General features: G+C 34.9%; 1 protein-coding gene across 3 annotated transcripts in view; it reads left to right on the forward strand.

The window, feature by feature from the left end:
- Nucleotides 1-24,125, forward strand: part of NLGN4X (neuroligin 4 X-linked) — a 181,800-nt gene that overhangs the window by 44,796 nt on the left and 112,879 nt on the right. For all 3 annotated transcript variants that reach the window (XM_051638090.1, XM_051638108.1, XM_051638100.1), the window contains one exon: nucleotides 9,507-10,345. In XM_051638090.1, coding sequence (XP_051494050.1) covers nucleotides 9,874-10,345 — 472 coding nt within the window. In that variant the 5' untranslated portion in view covers nucleotides 9,507-9,873. The remainder of the gene's footprint in view (nucleotides 1-9,506; nucleotides 10,346-24,125) is intronic.

Genomic DNA, 24,125 nt, shown 5'->3' on the forward strand with positions numbered 1-24,125 from the left:
AGTAGAATGATAGGGGCTGTCATGCAGATAATTTTGAGACTTTTTTTTTTTTAACCTAAGAAAAAAACATTCACTTAGTAATTCTGAGATTTCATTTGGAATTGTTGAAAGACTCTGAAAGATTATCTGATTTTTATCATTTGGGGAGGGATTTGGAACTAGAAGACCTTTTTAATTGAATAGAAAATTACCTGCAAATATTTGATTTTTATACTCTTTTTTTCTTTTTCAATCGCAGCCTAGCTTTCTGTTCTTTTCCTGTTGTGCTTTATGGCAACAAATAGATAACGTTGAAAAAACAGTGATTAAAAAACCAAAAACTCAAAAGTAACTGATATTAAGACAACTTTTTCAAGCTTGAGTGTATATGGAATTATTTTTTGTAGTATATCTTCTTGCTACTTTGTGTAACAATTTTAGGATTTGCATATCCAAAAGAATGGAATTTCAGAAGTCTCTTGGTTAGTTTTCTAGATTTTGTTGTTTGATTTTACTTAATATTTACTCAGCTTGTATTGGTTTTTTACAAAGTAATTCAGCCTATGCTGTCATTCATGTTGTGTACATCTTTCATATTACAGGTTTGTCAACATATCCACTGTAAGATGACAGCCATATTTCACCAATTTTCTGGGGGAGCATAATCTCTATTTTTTCCTCTTTTTTCATATTTAAGCAAAAATACATGCTACTAATAAGCAAGTCAAACTTCGACTTCAGGCATATATCACTGGAAGGAAAACCTGTATCTGGTTCCAGACATGAGTCAGATGGGGTTCTAGGCAATTCATTATGAATTCAGCATAGACAGGACAGTGGTCTTTGGAGGGGAGAGGGGAAGGCATTAGGCAGCACAGGATACTGTCTCCTAAGATCTAGTGAGTGGTTTTGGTGAGCCCATCCTTCACAACATTTTGTGGAGCCTTGTCTTGCTGAGACAAGCTTTCTCTGTTCTTAAATATGAGGGACTCATGCCAGCATTTAGCAGGAGAAAGCCCACTGAGTGAGGAGGAGAGCAGTACAGCAACAGAAGTTGGAGAACATTCTTCCCTTCTGCTAGTGAAATCGTCCACTTTCTAGTAAAGAAAGAAAATTTAAAGGGAAGATTAAGCTGGAAGAAGTTTGATGTGATAGCATGGTAAAGATAATTCCCAGTCTCAATTTCTGTTTCAGGAAATGATTCTCCTGAACACTGTATAATGCTGGTTTGAAAGTGAGAATGCCTGTCCAGGGAAGTTTCAGCTTTGTGATGCTTCAAAATTACTGTTTTCTCGTATTCCAAGGGTGAGAAACCCAGAGCAACAGTCTTACCGTTTAGGATTGACAATGCTGCACACAGTTCTTGTAGCCGTCCTATGCTTTATTAGAAATCTAATGTTTGTAACTTGACTAAAAAATAGAGGTTACGACGTTCCTCCAGAAGGGAGGAACTTCAGGTTAATGAGGGTACTTACTCAACTCTCCCATTTCCAGGATGAGTGCATAATTGTGACATTGTTATATGAATGAAGGCAGATCACCACTTGTTACTGAACTAGATAATACAATGCAAATGCCATATCTGTGTCTTCTGTGTAATTCAGTTCTAGGAATTTGTATAACAAAGTAGCAACTGTAAGGGGTTTTTTTGCCAAATAATCAGGGGTGGGGGGAGGGGGTGTTGTCTATATGCCTAAAAAGGCTTTTCCCATCCCATTTTTAGTTATTTTAACACTTGTAATCTTTCCTCTTCTCAGACTGGAGTGCCAACAGGAAGATATCAAATTCTAATCATTAAATAGCCTCAAGAGATTGAATTGCCTAACAATCAGTCCCTCAGACAGTTTCTCACTTGGTTGAAATGAGATTTAGTTTCTTCCACCGTTGAGGAAGCACACACATAGGCTTAATGGTGAAGTGAGAAAGAGAGGAATGAAAACTGTGACTTTCCCTGTTTAATATTTAAACAAAACCTGAGGAATTCCCTCAACAATTTTTCTTTTCAGTTATTTGACCTTTCTTACTGGAGAGAAGTTAGACCTATTTCATGTTAGAAATGTTTATTTTTTATGTCTCACAATGGTAATAGGTAAAGAACTTTGGTATTTTTTAACTTTTATTTATATTATAAAGGGCTATTCTGCAAACCTAGAAAAATGAGTAAAATAGTGACTTTTGTATGAATGTTTTAATTTTTTTACTGTCCGTACATTTATTTTTTTTTACTCCAGGCATAAGAAATTTTACTTTACAAGTGCATTTGCCTTACAGAAACTCAGGGCTGAACATTATTTTTCAGATCATAACCTTTTATTTTGGAGTAAACACATCTGAATTTGAGAAAACAGAAGTGCAGGAAAGAAATAAACAGACACTCAGAGTGTGTTAAATGTCTTATACAAGGTTATAACAGAAGTCAGCAGTTGTGCTAGACTGTACTGATGCTTTTTTTTGTACGTTGTCCTAAAATATGTACTTGAAGAGTAGTATTTTCCTTAGACTTCGCAGCCACAATTAGACAAAGACTAACAAATGTATCTTGTGATCATCATCCATGTTTTTATTTTAGGCATTGGACTATTTTTGAGAGTGTGTCATGACCTCTTTTGCATTCTAGCTTTAGCCAATCCAGTGGTTACAGCGTCCATTCAGTCATAGGAAGCTTAAATTCGTGTCATGAATGCTCATATTTTGATCTGGAACACATCTGAAATTTTTGGATAATGAGTTATTAATTTTAAAGTTTATGTTTGTAAGCTGTTTATGCCATATTTTCCCCTCCTAATATTGACACCTCATATTTACTTGCAGTCTTCATTAGTTTAGCTCAAGAAGCAGAAAGTTTAATGAAAATTGTCCTAACACTGAGTTTTTTCCATCCTTCTTATATGCAATACCAGTTGAAATTAAAGCTCAGAAGCCAGTGACGTAAGTGCAGCTATCTTAACTGAGCACTTCCATTTTGCCTTGGGTCCTCCTGGCCATAATGTTGTGGGGTTTTTTATCATTTTAAATACAGGAAAAATATAAAGGAAACAATATACGTGATTGTTCAACAACAGCTTTTTATAATTAGACACAAACACCTGATTTTTTTGTAGAATGCTTAAGAAGTGTATTGCTTTGTTGTTTTGTTTTTTTTTCCTAAAAGGAGTGATTACCTCCATTTTTCTTTCCCTCCACTTGCTTTTCAAATTGCTTTCATTACTGAGAGAATTGCAGCTTTCAAAACCAATGTAGAGAACACACAACCTTTTCTTATAATCCCATCATTCTTTTTGATAGTATGTGAGATTTAGAATTCTGAATAAGAGTTACAGCTGCAGGCAAGAAGCAATGATACGAAATAAATATGTGTCCATTTTCTGAAAAGTAAATGCTGGGTTTAGTTTCTAACCTGAGACGTCTACTGACATTGTTTGAGTGTATCTGAGAGACTCACTTTTGAAAAAACAAAACTGGTTAATATAGTGCTTGTATAGAACTTTCATTGCTGTTCAGGCTCTACTTCCATATTTAAAAAAAACACATAATATATCTTTTTCCTCAGCTGTTCCTAAGCATAAACCGAAGACCAAGGCCCATAGTGATATTTGTACAAATGGCATTTGTTTTCACTTTAAGAAAGCATACATTGTAGTTCTTAAATTTTTATCACTGCTATTTTACTTTTCATTTCTAATCTTTAAATGTTTAAGATAATATTAACTGTGAATTAATAAAAGTTATATTAGAATGTGATGTAAATGAATGACAGTATTCTGAATCAAAAAAGCCCCTCCAATCCATAATTACCTGCTGAATTGCTCACGGTGAATCGCAATGTACTATCAGAGATACCACACTGATATATAACTTGGTTAATACATTAATAATGTAGATACATAGTTCAGATACTCATCCCCAGTGAAGTTGAGAATGTTAAGTTAGGTTTGTAAGTCTGGATTTGTTTGGGGTTTTTTTGCTTGAAATAATAATTTAATAATACAGTGTTGAAATCCTACTGGGAAAATGCTTACAAAAATCCAACAAAAGAAATTTCTAACTTCTATTAGGAAAAATAATTTCTTATAAGACTCTGGTACATGCTAATTTGAAGCCAGGCATTGCTGTAGTTACAATTCTGAGATTTAAAAATATCTGTGATTGGCCAATTTCAGTAAATAACCTTCCCACCAACCTTCTAAGTAATCTAGTCAGAAATTGTGCATTAATTCATTATTGATATTCCTTTGTCTTGTTCACTATGACATTGTCTGACTTCTCTGAATGACTTTATGTAGCACGAGGAAGAATGAAGTTTAGCTCTTTCAAAGTATGAAGAAGATAGTCCTAGAAGCTGGGAAAAAAAACCCTAAAGAAATTATAACTGTTTTTTTTATTTGAAAGATGGTAGATAAGACCAATGTGCATTTACTGATATTTGAAAGAACTGTTCATATGTTATTGGGAAAACATTTTGAATACAGTGACAATTAAAAGGTTATGTCCTGAATATGAAGTAGAGGTGTATTTAAACCTGCTTGGGCAGAGCTTTTAGAGAAAACAACTGTGTGATCAGTTTTCTGCTGAAGTTGCGAATTATATAGAGGTATTGCTTAAATTAATAATGTAGGCATATTCACAAATTGCTATGTCTTTGGTAGTTCTTATTTACAGTCTCCTTCCACTACATTAATTAAATATAGGGTTTAATGTATATGTACAACAGGATAATATTTTAATTACTTTTACTGAAAAAAAAAACACATCAAAACAAACCCAACCCCCCAAAAAAAAACACCCAGCAAACAACCACCCTGCCCCCAAAACAAAGAAACAAGCAAAAAACTAAAAAATAAACCACCATAAAGCCACTTTATTTCATAATGTTTTTAGTTATATCTTTCAAGGGGAGGAAAGGAAGGGAAAGAAGAAAAGCCACAATTCATATTCTTGGTCAATGAAATATTACTGAAATCCCCATATTCTGTTAAATGCATTAAATACTGTATGAAATAGCATTATGAGGAGAATCTCAAGTTTTACAGCTTACATTATTATTTTTGTCAGGTTCCTTGCCAGTGACTCAAGTAACCAAGCTGACTGTGCTTTCAGAGCATATGTGTAAAGAGGGATATGTGGGTGTTTAACCCTGATTCTGTATTGAGATGTACACATGAAAAACCTTGCCCCAGGGAATTTGAGCAGAAGGATGGGACAGAAACTGAAGGTGTTCAGAGGCTGCAAGATGAGGTGCACAGTAGTGCACTAGTTGGTTTCAATAAAGCCTAAGAAGCTGTAGGAAATCTGTTCAGTCCTCAGTCTCCTGTGCTCATATAATTTATATTTGTGTTTGGTTTTCTTCTGACTGTCCATGACCTGAACAAGCAGGTCAAAAGAACTGAGATCACTTTAGACTTGGTTGTTCTACCCTGCAAAGAGGTAGAAAGCAAAAAGGCAGAAAGCAAAGAGGACTTTTAAGCTATGTCTCATATTTCCCCAGCAGGTACAGAATTAGTATAGAACTACTGACACACTCATCTGCTCAAGTTGAAAAAGTGCTAACTGCAGATCCTGGAAATCATCAAGTTTGCCCTGAAGGCCTGATTCATAGACTATTTAAGCAACTAAGTGTGGCTTGGGGCAGTGTTTCTAGTGGATGCACATCCCTGTTAACTTCAATCTGCATTTATTTCAAAGGCCATAAATGTCTAATTAGCCTCAAATTATATTCCTCTGCCAATAAAGTCACGTACAAATGCATGTCATTTCGGATCTTCTTTGACTTCACTTTGTGTGTTGTGTTGCCAAAAGTTCCCATTTTAAACTGAATGTTTTGATTTGGATTGATTGGTTTTGATTGTTTTAGTGGGCGAATCTTCCAGCTAGCAAGTTTTTGAAGGCAAGTTTGCAAACATTTTTTCTAACACTTGAAGCAGTAAAAAAAAAGAAATAATGAAAAAATACAACACTATTGGTGATAAGAAATTGATTTTTTTTTTTTTTCCTGCAGACTGAGGATGTAGAAGTGTATTAAATAGCTGACAGGATACATATAAGTGTGCATCAAACTGGTTTTGGTATGTTTAAAAGCATTCTAAAATGCACACAGTTTTCTATTTAAGATGTTTAATTTCTAATTGCAATTTGAGACTTTATGTTTACATTTCTAGCCTTTTTAATGATGCACACAGCAAAATTAGCTGGTTCATGAATGTATAGCTAGCATGTCTTCTTCCTTATCTCTTGATTTACTTACTGAAAATGATTCTGGGTATATTTATCTTTGTATGAATGTGTATGTATTTCATGTGTGAAACTAATCTTATTAAAATTATAATTTCTCTAGTAATAAGTCAACAAACTGAAAAATTGGATATTTTCTGCCTAATACTGTCTTTACAAAACAATTTTCATGAGATTCATGTTTAAAGATTTACTGTATACAGATCATAGATAATTTATTACTTATGTGAACTTTTTGAAGATACCTGGTGAACAAGAAATTATTAAAAACTTTTATTGCTTCTGTTGCCATTTAACTGGCTAACAACAATAACTTAATAATGAGCACATGAACCAGAAACAGAACCATGTTGCAATAAACAATGGTTTTATTCTGACTAAGCAGTTTATCTTAGAATTGATCTTTTATGATCTATACCTTGCCTGTGTTAATAAATGCATTTGTCACTATCTGCCATTGATGTATTTGCACTGGTTGGCAAAGGAATTATAGGTTAGACAGTGGGGCTGAGAGAGCTGTTTACATATTTTGTGTGTTAGCCAGCAGTTTGTTTCCTTATGGATTCAAGATCCTTAAAATCTAAACATCTACGTGTGCATGAATCAGAAATGCAAATTTTGTGTATGCTCCTGTTAAGGCAGAGGGGAAAATAAAACACATTGTATGAGATGATTTAATACCCACAAAACTAATTTTTGTCTTACTTTCTAGAGAAGGTACTAGTTAGCAAATTCAGTTCCAGATCAGTAATGAATGTTTCCCTTTTCCTGTCTTTTCACCCTGTCCAAGATAATGGCATACTAAAAAAAAAAAAAAAAAAAAAAGATCAAAAGATTCCCTGTAATTAGTATAGATATATATTATTTAGTAAGTCACATTTTTGACATTTGTATATTATTTCTAGTATGTGTATCAACTGAGAAATTCCACTTTCCTTCATCTTGTCATTTTTCATTCTCTTCATGCTGGAGATGTGTTCACTCTTGTTTATTTGTCATTCAGATTTTCTTTTCTTGTTCTTTCTGCTTTCTTTTTTCTTTTTTTTTCATTTGCTGGTTGCCTACACAGATTTGTCTCTATCCATTCTTCATCATCTGGATTCATCTCTTCTTTCCACCTTGTCAATTTCTCAGTGTGTTATTTCACATTTCTTTTCCTTACAAAGTTATTACAAACTTACACAGTGTGGGTATCAAGTGAATAGGATCTGTTGCTCTTCTCTGAACACAGATTAAATCCTCAGTTGGGTACGACTGGAAAATCTGCTTTGTGCTGCTTGGTCAGAAAAGTGTACCAGTCAGGATGGGAATGAGCATGAAGGAACACTACCCCAAATCAGCCTGTGCTGACTTCTGTTGTTGTAGATGGTAGCAAAAATCAGAAGGGAAGACAGTGCTTGAGGAGAAATTTTTTGTGAGCAGTAGTGCCAGGGAGCAGCTGAAGTGGGGCTGCCTCATGGGGGAGAGGATGTGCCAGGAGCTGCAACCACTACAGAGCTGCCAAGACAAATACTCTTGCCTGCTTCTAAAGCACCTGGTCGAGGCTGGAATGAGTAGAGGGACACGATTCTGCCACCACCCAATGATCATCAGGCCAGGCAGGGTGAGGACCCAAGTACAAGGTCGACCAGGGTACACAGTCAGGGCAGGATCTAGGCTGAGCATGGGTCTGGGCACAAGGCTTCTTGCAGCATAGCTAAGTCAGGGACTGATGGTGCCCTTGGGGACATGACACATAAAGTTGTTACTGATTTGTCTTTCAGATATTATGCTTAGATTGCAAGTCCTTTGGAGGAAGCATATGAGTCTATTACCTACCAGTGAAAATGTCAATGGAAATTTTGGTTCACCATAAATAATAAGTAGCTGATACTTTTCTGGCCTCTGGTGTTGAAGTGCTTAAAAATTTTGCAGCATGAGTGCTAAAATGTAGTCATTGAAGAATTCCAGGGGTTTTGAGAGAATAAAATATCTTTATTTCAAAAGCCTTCTGAGAGAATCAGCATAGATGTCTCCTGTGGTTATTTTTGGGTTGCTAGAGTTTTTTTCTGGGTTTGTTTTGTTTGGGGTTTGGGTTTTTTGTGTGTGTGTGTTTGTTTGTTTGTTTTGTGGGGTTTTTTTGTGATTTGAAGTCACTGTCCGTAGCTATTTACCTTAGTTTTTTCTGGTCTTAAAAACTGATTTTATATCTTCATGAGATAGTCTTGAAGAAACACACTTATATGTTTCATGTATAAATGTGTGTTTATCTGAGTATCAGTTACCTATAACAAGGATTTTCTTAGCTGTGAAATCAGTATCTGCGATTTTGGGTTGAATAATGGGTAAAAAGGAGCTCCATAATTTCTTTGAGCAGGGAAAATAATTTAAATATAACAACTGCTTTGTGTTTATTCATACTACTTGTAATGGTTAGCATATATATGTGACTTCATTACAAATTAACAGAATAATTGTATAAATTGTCTTCTGTCTAAAAATTAAAAGCAGGGGTCTGCAAGTTGGTAAGGTCAGATAGTTGTAACACTGTGTAGGTCCAAGTCCAACTTTTGAGAGATTGTATCGTGCTTTCTTTTTTTTTTTTTTTTTGTTGCCATGGTTCATTTTGTCAAACATAGAACAAAGTAAATTAACTTTGTAACCAATTTTGACTAATTGTTCTCATACTTGATTTGAACTAATGTAGTGCTACTATATTAATTGGACTTTCTGAATTAGGTGAAGGTAAATTAGGTTGTCATACAGAAGAATTGTCATACCTGTAAAAAATGCTATATAGAAATCATATTATAACAAAAAGAGATTATTCAATGCAGCAAAATATTTAATGGCTGTTTCCCATGGGAGTGTAAATATGCTTTAAAAGGAGATGCTGTTTAAATCAGAAAATACACTGGAACTAGCACTTAAATGTAATGCCCTTCCTGACAGCAGCGATGTTTGGGCTGTGGTTTTGAAGCATGTACAGAAGCAGAAATATTTGGCTTGAGGTATAACCTTGGAAAAGCTTGTGGCTTCAATTTTCAGCTTATGTGACATATCCTTGGAAACACATGGCTAACCATGGTGCCTAACGTTCATAAAACATTTGTGAGCTGTTTTGTGAAAGTAGTGTGTGAATCGAATTGTTTGGGTTTCTTTTTGTGGTTTTTTGTTTGTTGTGGGGGTTTGCTAGTAGAGTGTGGTGTTTTTGTGTGTGTAGTTTTTAGGTTGGTTTCCTTTTTTTTTTTTTTTTTTTTAAGATTTATGCCACTGAATGCATCTGTTGAGTCAAATAACTTGTTTTCTCTTGGCCACAGGCTGACTGAGTGGGCTACACTGGAAGGAGCCATTTCTCTGGTGAAGTGGAATAACTGAATTTCTCCCCACACTACTTGCTGGGAAGTGCTGTCTACTGCCAGGATTAAGCCAACACTGAAGTCTGGGATGGGCCTTAGGGGCAAACACTCTCTTATTTCTTCTTACGTTGGGATTTGTCTACTGCCAGTCAGCTGAGACACCTGCTGCACATCAGCTTTTGGTTTTTCACTGCCTGAACAACATTACATTTTCCTTCACTTCATCTCCTTTTCACTACTTTTTTATTTTCTTAGTTTCCATTTTCTTTGACTGATTAATTTTCTCCTGGCTGTGGAAAAAAGAGCCCTGCTGATGTTGATTTAAATAATGTCGAAACCAATGGGACTCCTATGGCTGCCTTTGATCTTCACCCCAGTTTGTGTCATGTTGAATTCTAACTTCCTCCTGTGGATAACTGCACTGGCTATAAGATTTACTCTCATCGATGGCCAAGCACAATACCCAGTTGTTACAACGAATTATGGCAAAATACGTGGTTTAAGAACACCTTTGCCTAATGAGATCCTTGGTCCAGTGGAGCAGTACCTGGGTGTTCCTTATGCCTCTCCTCCGACTGGAGAAAGGCGATTTCAGCCCCCGGAGCCACCATCATCTTGGACAGGTGTCCGCAATGCCACACAGTTCGCCGCCGTTTGCCCGCAGTACCTGGATGAGAGGTCACTGCTCAACGACATGCTGCCAGTCTGGTTTACAGCCAATCTGGATACTGTGGTGACATATGTTCAAGATCAAAATGAAGACTGTCTGTATTTGAATATCTATGTGCCCACAGAGGATGGTAAGTACTCTTAAGGACCACACTGCAGTGCACTCACCAGTTCTGCACATAAGTAGTAGCCACGTCTTTAAAGCATCTTGCTTGGTTTCCTCCACGGTTTATCTGTGGAAATAGATCATGCTTCTGAACTTGCATTATAAATAATACTTTGTAGATTAAATCTGCTTGCAGGAATTTCTCACGTTGCAGTGTAACACCAAAAACCAGTTTCATTTTCCAGCAGTGGCCAGGGTGTGTAAGCCAGCCTTAGGCTTACATCTGAACTACAGCTAAACAACATTCCTAAGAGAGGAAAGGGGAAATAAACATTTACAGGGCATTCTCCAGTGGGTTTGGGGGGCTTGTGTGTTGTTGTTGGTTTTGTGAGGTGTTTAGCTGTGGTTTTATGGTTTTCTCTTTTTTTCCCCTTCCCTCCCCAACTTTTTTTTTTTTTTCTGGGGTGGATGGTTGGACTTGGTGATTTTAGAGGTGTTTTCCAACTGTGATGATTCTGTGATTCTGTGACAAGTAATGTCTTTATTTTTCCATGCATCTGTGATGAAAATTCCGCCACTTATTACTTTTAAAGGAGAATTTCCATAATTATTTTTTGTTTAGTTTTAGTATCTGTGAGTCTTCTGTTAACTGTGCTTGATTTTAATGGATGGTAGAAAATCAGAATTGTAGTTAAGTCTGCAGGTTTTTTAGGTCTTTTTTTGTATGAATCTTTTCAGTTCAACTTATTTTTCTTCATTCACTGAATTTCAAATTAAGTAAGCTTTATTTTATTATGCAGAGCTGAACAGGTGGCCTTAAACTTTCATCTGTTTTCAACAATCCTTTCTCAAGAGGGCTACTTTAAACCACTTTTTCTAGACAAAAGAGGATGAACACAATTTGTAACACACAACTCTTTGAATGTTTCCATGATCTTAATCCTAAAAATTCCAGCTTCACAGCATGCTAAATGTATCTTTTTTGATTCTGAATGGTGCTGCTTCCTACAGACAAGAAGAACCTGTTTTCATCAGTCCCCAAATGAGTTCTGTATCACAAGGAAATAAAAAATGTACTGGCCATTATATTTAATATTCTACTAGAAGTTAGTTCTTTCAGCCATTTAGAATGCAGTTACCGATGCATAACATGAAAGATTTCCCACAGATATGCAGATCCCTTCACTTTAGCTGATGGTTTGATTTGCATAACTAAGACATTGTTATTTCTCAGTTACCGTACTCTAAATATGCAAATTTTGTACTTTGATTATTATAATTTATTGGCTTCTTTACTCAGAATTTCCAAGCTGTTTGCCAGCAATAAACATGCCACCTTCTATTTCCTGTAAAAGTAAAAACTTGAAAGCTAAAAATAAAGGGGTAGGGTTTGGGAATACTGGGAGCCCTGCAAACATAAATACTACCAAGCTGCTTAAATGAAAAGTACTCTGGAAGATAAACTCTGTGTATGGCAGCTCTGTGTGCCCATGTATGTGTGTGTGTTTGAGTGAAGACAAGGGAGCAGATTCTTCCACTCAATTTGTTCCCTCTTCATGTCTCATTGCACTGCATCTCACTCTTTGGCTAATAATGTAGATAATTCTTTCCCATATTTGTTTATGTTCTGGATTTTATACTGCACCTTTTAATTAATCACTAGAGTAAGCTTGCCTTAAGAAAACATTTCAGGTTTTTATTTGTTCTCGCTGGAGGAATATCAGCTCTACTGATTCAGTCTTATTTTAAAATCTAGTGTTAATAAATGTGTATATTCCTCCAATGTAGTAATAAGACGTTTCCTCCATTAATTAAAGAAGACCAGAAGTTAGACATGGGAAAATATATACAAATGTCTAGGAAAATAATATTTTATATCAAATGGATAATGATAAAATACTGTGTGCCGAATGACTAAAACCTATAAAATTCCTCATCTTGCCTGTAAAAGCTAATGGCATTTGTTGTTAGATTAGAAGTAGAAGGGGCTCATAAATTTAATTTTATCTGTTGTAGAACTTTTTGTCCACTTAATTCCACAAAACTCGTGTCTTACTATTCCTCCTGGTTTTAGAATATATATTTTTACACCAAATAGCATGTAAGTGGAATCTTTTTATTTTCATATATCCTCTTCAAAATACAAACCCGTGCATAGAAGAGTATATAGCTGAATAATGAGAGATAAAGTTTGGTGTCAGTGATGACCTGAAGGCAAGATTGTTCCTGTACAGTATGACAAGCAGAATTAACATGTTCCAAGGCAAATGAGAAACTTAAAAATTAATAAATGGAGTACATGATGTTTTAATTATATGCTGTATATCTTATCACTAGTTAAATATAGCTCAGTGTAGCTTTTTTGGTGAGGGAAACATTCAAACTTTGGCTCAATAAAGATGATTAAGGACTCCTGACCTAGAAATCAGATCTCCTAAGTTAGTGTGTCTCCAAATCACACTAGACATAAATAACCTTAAATTGTAGTCCACACAATCTGATTAAACACATTATGCTTCATTATATGAGCCTTAGTTGCTGAAAATAAGATACGTTGTCATGGAGGCAGGTAATGGAATTAGTTTTTGAAGCAAGATCTAAAGTGAGTGACTTTGAGTTAAATTCACAATTTTAATTCTTTCTCAAGAACAGATTTGTTTTAAAAAGATTTGAAATTGTTCTGTGTCTGTAAGAAAACGTGGATGGAATCATCCAAACCTAATTAATGTTCTGACTCTGTAACTTAATCTGCATCATTTTATGCTATTTTTTTTTTTTTTAAAAAAACCAAAACAACCTGAATTTAGTCAAAAGAATGAACAATGCCAATGCATTAACTGTCATTACATGTAGTGTTTTCTTCAAACCAATTCTTGTGAATAAGTAATCAAAATGCAGCTCAGGTTTGGTGGTTTGTTTTGTTTTGTTGTTTGATTAATTGTTTGCTTTCACTACATAGCCTGACCTGTCTCTTATTACTTGTGTGGTTTGGTCACTGGGAATCAAAGTGTGATCATGTACTTTGAGTAAAGAATTGAAGAATAAATGCACACATGCATTAATTTAATTTCAGAATTGTTTCACTGGAATTCTGCCAGTATTAGCTAATTGAAATAAAAGTAGAATGCAGTCCCTTTAACTGAGCAGATAAAGAACAGTTATTTATATGAAATGGTACTGCTTCTCTCTGAAGAAGTACCCTAAAATAAAAGACATAAAATTCTATAGTTGGAGCAAGTAGGTAAAGGAATTAAACTGCCCTGATATATCATTTATATCTGTACTAATCATAGCCTCTCTTTTGACCTATAACATTCTGGATTTCAAATGTCAAATAACAGCAGAATCATGTCAGCATTTTCCATGTCAAAATGTTCTGACAAGCAGAAAGTATTATTGCTTTTAGGAGCTCTTTATTCATTTTTTTTTTATTTTAAGTTAACATAATATGTATGGTAGAAATCAAAACATATCTAACAGAGTATTTCTGGAGTTGTGTCCATGGGGATATTTACTGGGCACTTTTACTGACACTTTTATTTCAGAGAATGTAGGGTAGCTGGAGAATTAAGATATTTCTTTTCCTTTGCCTTTTAGAAGAGAAAGAATTGCAAATACTATAATCTATTGAGGTTGTTTTTTTTTGTTGTTGGTTTGTTGGGTTTTTTTGTTAGTTTGGGATTTTTTTGGTCATAATAAGGAACAATGCAGTGATTTGAAAGATACAAAGTACAAGCAATGAAGATAAAATCTAGCAAACTGCTTTTATTTTATATAATTGCATCCAAATTCCTTTCTAAACATTTGGCTTGGTCTTCAGAATAATCTTGTATGGGCATATGTTACCCTGTCTATTTTCCCAGTTACTATAACCTGTAATTTTCCACAAGAATACTTGAACTTCGGTTTTGAGTAGGTCATCTAGGGAAATGATACTGAGGACAGTCTGTTTATTATAACTTCAGTCTGAATATGGGTTTATCTACAGTGGAAATGCTAGATTGAAGAGAACACAGGCTGTTAATCAGCTGTGCTTAATCCCTGGCCTTTATCATTTGAATCTGTGGATGCTGAAGAAGATTGCTAACTCCTATCATAACTGGGGGGAAAAAAAAGTAACAAAAAACAAAGAGAAAAGACCCTTAATGTGGATACTTTTCATTATAAACTTCAAAACTACTAACGGCAAGGCAAGATTTAAAACCAAACTAAACTAAACTAAACAAAACAAACCACACAAAAAAAACAACCAACAAAACCAAAACCAACCAAAAAACCAACATGGACAAATCTTTGTTTGTTTGTTTGGTTAAAACCTGTTCTGTTCAGATCAAAATAGAAAATAAAAAACATTGCTTTTTTTGTTGTCATTATCAATAGTAAGCATATAATTATTTTGGTATATGGATAGGGGGTACATTTTACACAAGTGAGTAGTTACTGAGCCTCTATATAACTGTTAGGGATTAATGAAGTATTCAGCATCTTCAGAGATCTGCTCACTATAAGTGCTTTGTGAGCTCATCTCCTTTATGGCACAATCAATACAGCTTAAGTGGCAAAAAAGGTGCTAGGTCCTGCTCGTCAAGGCTGAAGGTCATGATTTTTTCAGTAGATTAGAGAAACTGAGAATATTGTCTTGGAATAGTGGTATATATAACTGTGGGCTACTAGGAAGAAAAATGTTTTGGGCAAGAGCAGAGATCAACAGTTTTCCTTCTCTGGGCGGTGATGTGAAGGAGGGGTCCCTGCATCTTTAGACTCTGTTTGTCTAATAAATAAATAAATTAACAACTTGAACAAAGCTGATGAGGATATGCCTTTGGTGATTTCTGTAGCTTGCGTACTATGCCACTTACACATATTAGTCAAATGGCAGCAGTATGTAACCACGTGGCTTTCTCCTTGATATCACTGTTGAATTGCAGTGTCTCATTAACTTGGAAAAATACTTTTTCTCGAAACTATACTGATGAAAATGTAATTGATTAAAAATATAGATATTTTTCCCTTTTTTTTTGGGGAGGGGGTGTTTGGGGGGAAGGAAAAGATAGTAGAAAGATGAGTTCCATCTTATTTGATGGCATAGAATTTAAAAAAAGTAAGCTATTTAATGGCTTTATTAATATGGGAATTAAGGTTCCATATGTAAAAATAGTAACACAGTGTACCAGATAAATATGATATTGTACAATATTATTTTTGTTAAAGTATTAGTAGGTGATAATAGTAATTGTAACTTTTATTTTTTTAAATAAAGCTGAATTTCTATACAGTAGATTCTCCTAAACTGTATGTACTTTCAAGTTTCAGGAGATCCATACCTCAGATTTATCAGGTAATCTCAAAATTACAGTTCTATTACTTCTTCACTATTTATGCAAATATAAGTAGCTACTTAAGAAATAAAATCCAGGATTTACCAGTATAGCTTCAAGAAATTAAGAATCCAGGATATCTGGTTTACATATCTGTAATCTTGATTCTTCCTAAAAATTATTATGTGGCGTTTTTTAGAGTATATTATAATTTGTGTAATTGACATAGTAACATAAAGTTTTACTTCTGTATTCTGAAGTATTTTAAAAATCAAATTAATTAACTTTATTTTAAAAAACACAACACATTTTAAATATGTTTAAAACATATTAAGGAGTGGTTTTTAAGAGATGAGAGTTTTTTCTCAGTTTCAAGATTGTCACAGTTTTTGTCTATGACAGGTTTATTTTTAACTTCCATCTTTGCAGCAAGTTATTTGTCTTATTTAAAAATAAAATTTGTTATTAAAATTCTCCTCCTTTTTAAAATCATTTCAGTTTATACTGTACAAAAACTATGCACAATATGAAATATTTTGTAAAATGCTTGTATCATTTTCCAAAGTGAGAGGGAATAGCAGTAGATAACAATTACAACTCAAAATTATAATGTTGAAATTGCTGCATATAATCCCAGTTGAACCTAAACTTGTAGTGTCGGAGGGGAAATTGCTTTCCATTGTGAAAGATAAACTCCCCATTGTGTCAGAGTGCCTCAAGCCAGTTCTTTCACTGTTAGGGTCCAATATATCCACTCCTCCTAATCCAGAAATACTGCAGCATCTGTGAGAAGGACGGCAGCATATGTCTGACTATCCTCTGCCGAGCAGGATAAAGCTGTGGGTAATCCAGGCCCTTATTTTATATTCTTGCTTTTAACAGTCTCACATACTTTCTGACACGAAAGAACAGGACTCTAATCCATATGAAATGAAGTTCTTAAATCCTCAGAGCTAAATTCAGATTAGTTGCTGATTTCAAAATGCTGTCCTTCCCTCTAGGAGTTGCCCATTCCACAGGCACTTTACAGGATTGCACCCAAATGGCCTTTTCAGGAATTGATGCACAGTGAAGCCTAGGGTGAAGAATCAGCATTCAGTATGGCATTATCTAATCTGAACAGGATTTTTGGCACAGTTTCCTAGAGTCTCATCATTGCCTCATATTGAAAACCCTTCTAGAATGGGGGGAATGTTCTTTAAAACACGATGAATTAATGTTTCTTCCGCAAAGACAAATTCATGTTATCATCCTTTCAGTTGAAGTTAGAGCAGTGCCTTTGGAGATGGTGAGACTGTACCGCTTGGATCAGTGACGCAAAAGAAACAGTCTAGTCATGTGGGTCATGAGAAAGATGACAAGCAATTTTATTTAATTCTGCCTATCGACACCCACTTGTCTCTTAAGGGTGTTTTTTGGGTTTGTTTGAGCTTTTTAGTTTGCTTTTTGTTTGGTTTGTGATTTGGTTTTTGTGCTTTTTTTTGTTTTCATGTAGATTTTCTCTCTAACTCTGCAAAACGTGGTAGGCTGCTGCTTTTCACTGTTTCTTCTTGCTTTCTGACAGAGCACAAATCAAAGTGACACCTACTAACACTGAGGCATGCTGTTTTAGGGCAGTGCAGTGGGTCCTTGGGCTGTGGAAGAATGTGGATTATGCTCTGATTTCAGCATTGTGATATCTATACCGTTTGTATTTCCTATTTGTTTTCGTATAGAGGCTTTGTGATCTCATTGATCTTCCTTCCAGTACTTTTTTGCATAGGTCAGGAAGTTTTGAAAGCTACTTGTATCTTTTAGTTCAAATTTGGTTCAGTTTCCCTTACTTAGCACATTAATTGCAGCTTCAGACAAAACCTTCACTTGCTGAGTAGCTCAGATAACTCAGAAGGCTCATAAATCAGTCCGCATCAGTGGGAATACCTAAAGGAACTGTCCCCGTCAATGTCATAGCATAGGTAGTGTGAGCCAGGCAAATATGCAATTATCTTCTAGAAATGTTTAGGCATTTACAAAATAAGCTAACTCAAATTCAACATAAAGCAAATGATCATCATTTATTTGTCATAATTCCTGACAAAATTGTTGACAACTGAAACAAAGACAAAAATTTCTCCTGAACATAATAGCTTTTCCACAGCACGTTGGTTTGTCATCCTTTTTAAAGTAAAATAGTATCTCCAGTCTATACATCAGTGCATCTTGCTTATGATTCTAGATAAAATGCTCAGAATGGCACACAATGAATTGCATATGCTCGGATTTTGTGGTAGTATGAGTTGAATGCATTGGTTGTTGTCCAAATAAAAAATAAATAAAAAAAAAATGTTAAATATAGCATATTTCATTTGTGTTTGTGATATTATCATCATCTGAGGGGATAGAGATGAAGTTATATTCTTAGAGTTTAGGGCTTTTTTAATCTGGACATTGCTTCTAGTACCCAAAGAGACAAACAATAAGCAATGGTTATTATAAAACTGTGAAAATGAACTAACACAGCTGTCTGGTGCTGGTGTGTTAAAAATTCATTACAGAAAGGAAAATTTGTCTTTTACAGTTGTTGCTTTAGGCAAACGTACAGTGAAGAGCAAATTTACTTGCAATGCTAAGCCAAATTCCTACACTATATATAGGGAATTTTAGTCACAAATAGAATTTCTGATGCCTTGTTCCAAAATGCTCATTATTGCTGGGTTAGTGTTAAATGGATTTTTAATAGACAGGGTGTGACATGTTTAATCTAATGGAGAGAAATTACTTTGTGCTGACTCAAATGACTATCCGATTAATCACTGGTAATGTTTACAAGCCATCATAGCTGGAAATCATGGATACATTTTCTGATTTAGTAAATATGCAGTAAGGCAAATAAAAACCTAATCCAAGTATACACATTTCATCCTCTTAGAAATAAATTAGAATAAAAATATCTTTTATTTGGTACTTTTTCTGTAGCTGGAAATTTTCAAATAATAATTCTGCAGTTGTAATACTGCCCCACTCGTTAAGCTTTCACTTGCACTTCATTCTTTATTCAGCCAGCAGAGGGAGCACAAGTTAGCAGCAAACTATTTTTTTTTTAATCTTTCGACATCATTGAGAGGGTTGCAAATTATTCTCGTGAATATAGTAGTAAAACATGCAAAAAGGTGCTGGTTTATGCCCTTTAAACAGATAGGAAGATTCCTATCCACCTTTTCCAAGCTGAAAATCAGTAACATTGTGAGTGTTGGTTCTCCTTTTGTGGATTGAGGAATTTATATGTGGAATAAATCCTATCAAAGCAAAACATGCACTCACACTGACAAACTTACATGAAACTAATTTATTATTATAAAACAATAGATAAGAAGCATACTGGAATGAACAAGTTTGTAAATGAATAGCAAATAATAATACTTGCTTTGAAATTCTTACAAGGCATTTGATGGCAGAATTGATTCCAAAGTAGACAATTTGATTTTTTAATTGTTTTTTTTTTTTTCAATGAAAGCCTTTGATTCTCCATTTTCTGTATTACATTATAGTTATACAGCTGAATCATGCATCCTCTTACTTCTCTGAGACAAATATTTTAAGCTTGCTGAAGTCTCATCCTCGTGACAGTATAGTTTTTCAGGTTTTTGTTATTGTCACGTTGGAATTAACAGTATAACCAATATGAACTATATTAATTCATCCAAAGTGCCAAATTATGCAGATTTTTGAATGCTTCCCTTCCAAAACACCTTGCTTCCAGGCATAGTGTATCTGATTCAAAAGGACAGGTATGTTTATGGTCCCGCTGATTTGATATGCTCTTATATCAGGACTCTTCTACCTAGAGTAGATACTGCGCTGCCTTCAGGGAACAGGTGCTATAGGCTGAGTTGCAACTGATGTCTATGGTGTGGCTTGGGAGTTGGATCAAATCAGATGTGTACTGTGATGCTGTGTAAATCCATCCATATGAAATAATTGCTATGCTTTGTCACCCACAATTACCACAAAGTCTATTTAAGTCAAAGAAAATGACATGAATTTTGTACAAAAGAGTGCAGCTTAGTATGACAGTCTCTCAGTTGAAATATTTTAATGAAAACAGATTGAGGAAAGAACTGAACAAAAATAAGTGCAGTAAAGTGAACTTTAAAAAAAATGGGAAAAGTTTCTGAAAATCCCACTGGATTATGTAATCTTTATTTTCATTATCAAGGATTTATCTATAATGCCTTCAGTCATATCCCTTTAACTAAATCACAGTAGATGTTTTAATAGGTAATTTTTTATTCTTAACTGCAGCTATTTTTAAAATAAACCACTGAAGGATGTTGAAGCCATATTTAATTTTCTTTACTCAGTTTCACAATTCATAGAATCATAGAATCCTAGGGGTTGGAAGGGACCTCGAAAGATCATCTAGTCCAACCCCCCTGCCAGAGCAGGGTCACCTAGAGTACATCACACAGGAAGGCGTCCAGGTGGGCTTTGAATGTCTCCAGTGAAGAAGACTCCACAACCTCTCTGGGCAGCCTGTTCCAGTGCTCTGTCACTCTCACAGTAAAAAATTTTTTTCTGATATTCACCTTAAACCTCCTATGCTCCAATTTGTATCCATATTATTCCTTGCAACCACTTAGTTACTGAGTTTTGCCACCATCTTTTTGCTCATGCATAACTGAATACCTTTGCTCACAAGTGAATACCATAAAATAGATGTAGCCTTGGTTTTCATTTCCATAAAAGGTGGTGTTATCTACATATTCTTCATGAACTCTTTTTTTATTTTAAAACAAACAAACAAAAACCAAACAACAACAACAAAAGTTGCACACAAGAAAAAGCAAAAGGTGAGGAATCATCAGCTAAGGCTCTTAAATAATTTTTGGAAAGGAGATAGCTGATGGTAGCACAGAAAATTAGTTATGCAGTGGGTGTGAAAGGATCGGGTGAAGAGAGAAAGCCTGTTTCTCTTTCATGTCTTAGTCCTTTTGTACTGGACTCCTTCAGTGGGCCACTCAGCTGTGCCTGGAAAGCTGGGGTGTAAGGTAGTACATGAGGATCCAAATGTACCCTACAGTGGTACATTAGGGTTTTCTTTTTAGTTGTTGTTGGTTGTAGCTTTCATTTTTAGCTAAAAACCTGTTGCTTGCCTTTTGGTTTTCACAATGAAATGCCTGTCCTACACCCCATTGTATAAATATTCCCAGCAAGTATTATTGCAACACTCAAGGGTGGGGATAATGTTCAATATTGAAAGTGTCAGTTCTCTAAATGCTTACAGTGGCCCATAAAAACGCCCGAGCATCTAGGAAACCAGTGAAAGATCTCCATCATATAACACCTGTTTTGCTTTAGTGCAACCCGTCATTTTCAGCTTTTGGCACCTTAAAAATGTAGCCTGTTATGCTTAAGATAACTTTCTATTCTTCTTAAATAAATGAATAAGGTAATACATAATGATAAGTTTAGAAGGTATTAGCGTGTATCAGGTTTTAAAAACTTAATGTAATTAATAGTTTATGCCATTTGTGAATGTTGCTTCTGGATGTGTTATTTCTTAATACTGTATGAGACTTCTACACGCAGGCTAATTTACCATGCTTCTTTTGCATATCTAATATAGTAAATCAGAATGGCTTAGTGTTGGGATTATTAACTGAATTATTTCAAAATCCATATAAATAGCTTTTGAATTTGCTTCTCTGTATTATTTTTTGGTGTTGTGGTGATAAGATAGTCACCATTAGTTCCTAAAACCATACAACAAAGCAGTTATTTCTGTATTATAAGTGGAGCTAGTTTAAAGCATGTTTTTCTTCATGAGGTACTTACCACAAGTAACATTATTTTGGTTTGTGGCTTATCTTTTTCTTATGTAAGCATTAGTTGGAACAACAAACACTAATTTACTTTCCAATTTCTGCATTTCTTGTACCAATTTATTACAGAGTTTTTGTTTAATACAGAAATGTGAAGCAAAATTGCTTGGGGTATTTGTTACTTTCTTTTAATCTATCAAAAGAGTTGTATTGTTTAGGTACATTGGGACTGAGGTGATTTGAGGGCATTTCTAACAGAGGGAGATACGAGACAGACTATCTGCTGCCTTTGTGCCTTGATTATCCATTTAGAAAATGAGGATCATATTGATTTTCTCTGATTAGGGTTAGAAACAGCTACAAGAAGGACATGCCTGTGGGTGGTAAGGGGCTCAAGTTACTTCTTACATACTTACAAACTAAAAGTCTACATTCCAACTTTTGTGTGCATATTTTTTCTGGGCTCTTATTCCACTCAGTGACCCATGTACTGTAAGCACTTTGCATATAATTGCATTTTATTGTAACCTCTATTGTAGAGGGTCCAAAGAGCAATAGATTTGGAAGCCACTGTACCATAATGATTTTAAAGAATCCAGTGAAGAGGTTTAAAACTAGGGCACCTAAAAAGATAATCTGGCTCATTTACTGATAGAAGAGTGAAGCCTTGCAATAAATGTTTACATTTAATTCTTTACTCTCAGTTTTCATAGTCAGAAATTACATGGCAGATATTTTTTTCCAAGAGATAGAAGACATACAGGAAATAAAACTTATGTCAGAAGAGGATCCTAAGGCATTCAAATACTGAAAGATGGCAAAAGAATTGTGATTGGATAGGGCATATAAACTGCCAGTATAACATATTTAAACTCGGAAGGGATCAGATAAATTACTGATGAATGAAAAAAAGCTGTTACTAATAAGTGATGCATAGTTATTAAGTTTCTCTCATAAAGCTTACCAAAAGCATGAAGTCAGAAATGGATTTTGAAAGAAAGTATGCTGTTTGGAGATGCAACATGATGGCTTGGAATGTTTCTGTGAGTCCTTTAATTTTCTCAATTATCTCTCAACTAATAAAGAAATTACTCCTGAGTACAATAGAAAGTGTTTGCTCTGGCTGTGTGTGCCAGCTGGCTATGTCCTAGTTTGGCATAACCCTTGTAGATCATTCTGGAGTTAATCCTTTGCATGACCTATAATCACCAACTTGAGACTGGACCTAATGGGTTATGTACTTGTGTGCTGGGTCCAGCATGTTCAGACCACAAGATGCATTCTTTGTGCATGGAACTTGTTTATTGCCTTCTTCAGTGAGCTAAGACTGTGCAGACCTAAGACCCCAACTCAAGCTGACTTTTCACTTTCTTACAACTGTTAAGCAGCCCTTGCAGGAAGCAACAAACTACTTTTTTTCCAGAGCTTTATTTTTTGAAAACATATTCTTTTTGCATGCAGCATACTCACTTTGTGTAGAACTAGAAAATGTTTTTGCATAACCCAAGAGGTGGTTATTACTAGAAAATAGAATCTTTTCTTGGCTCCCATTTCCTTAATACAGCATTTCATTGTGCATTCCCTAGCTTGCTTTCTCTGATCAGTTAGCTGTAACCTTGCCTGTAACCTTGATTTGATTTCAAAGTCTAAATGATTCCATGGTGGACGTGTTCCCTCTCTACTGGCAGGTTCATTACTCTCTTTCCCACAAATAAGAATGATTGAAAGGAGTTCAGACACAATTGGGCTATTGCAGTATGAGATAGCTATATGTGCTGAGTATGTGTACATTCTTAGCCTATTATAAATGCCCTCACCTTTAACCTAGCTGTAAAAATCATTAATGAAGGATGCTTAAAGTAATGCATTTTATCCTATGTTTATTGTGACTTTATCAGTTTATCTGATGTGTTGTAATGATTCATGCTTGTCAGCTCTAGTAATCAAGATGACACATAAATATGTAATTGGTAATTTTATCCTAGTCATATCTGAAGGTAATGTGAACTTCAGATGAAAAAACAAAATAGCAAGAGCTAGCACCCTTGTATGTTCATCAACATAAAACAAGGATGATTTCTCCCACCTCCACATGACATAGTGATTAATTAAAAAAGATTTCTGTTTTCTTATCAATAATATGAATTTGGTCATTTGGAAATCACAGGAAGATTGTACCTGTGATTGGCTATGTTTTTGTGGAAAGCTTGAGACCAGAATTGATTGTTATGACATAGTTTTAAGAGCCTTATGTACTGTTTTCCAAAAATATATTGGCTTGACTATGTCCCAGAAAGTACATACACTCTTGTGAATTTTTCATGAGCAATGAAAAAGCACGAACATGTTTACCTATTAATTGCTTTCAAAATTACTTTCATATTTTATTTATATTTTCTGCAGAATTACTTGTATATACTGATAATATGCATTACACTTCACTACTCCCCACTGCACCACAGGGTAGCTTAGATAAGCACTCAGGTAAGAGAGCTAAGGACTAACTGCACCTGTTTGCTGAAAGCTTGCACTTCATATGTAAAGTCACTGCACAAATGAGTAAAGAAAAATAAAGAGTTCTGTTATTCTTTGAAGAGGGCTGTCAGTGTTAGAGCTTGAAGGAAGTATGTTTCAGGAAGCTGGTAAACCTCTCAAGTCTTCCTGGAAAGGAAAATTTATATTGAGC

This window comes from Apus apus, chromosome 1, assembly GCF_020740795.1.
Source record: "Apus apus isolate bApuApu2 chromosome 1, bApuApu2.pri.cur, whole genome shotgun sequence".
NCBI classification, from domain to species: domain Eukaryota; kingdom Metazoa; phylum Chordata; class Aves; order Apodiformes; family Apodidae; genus Apus; species Apus apus.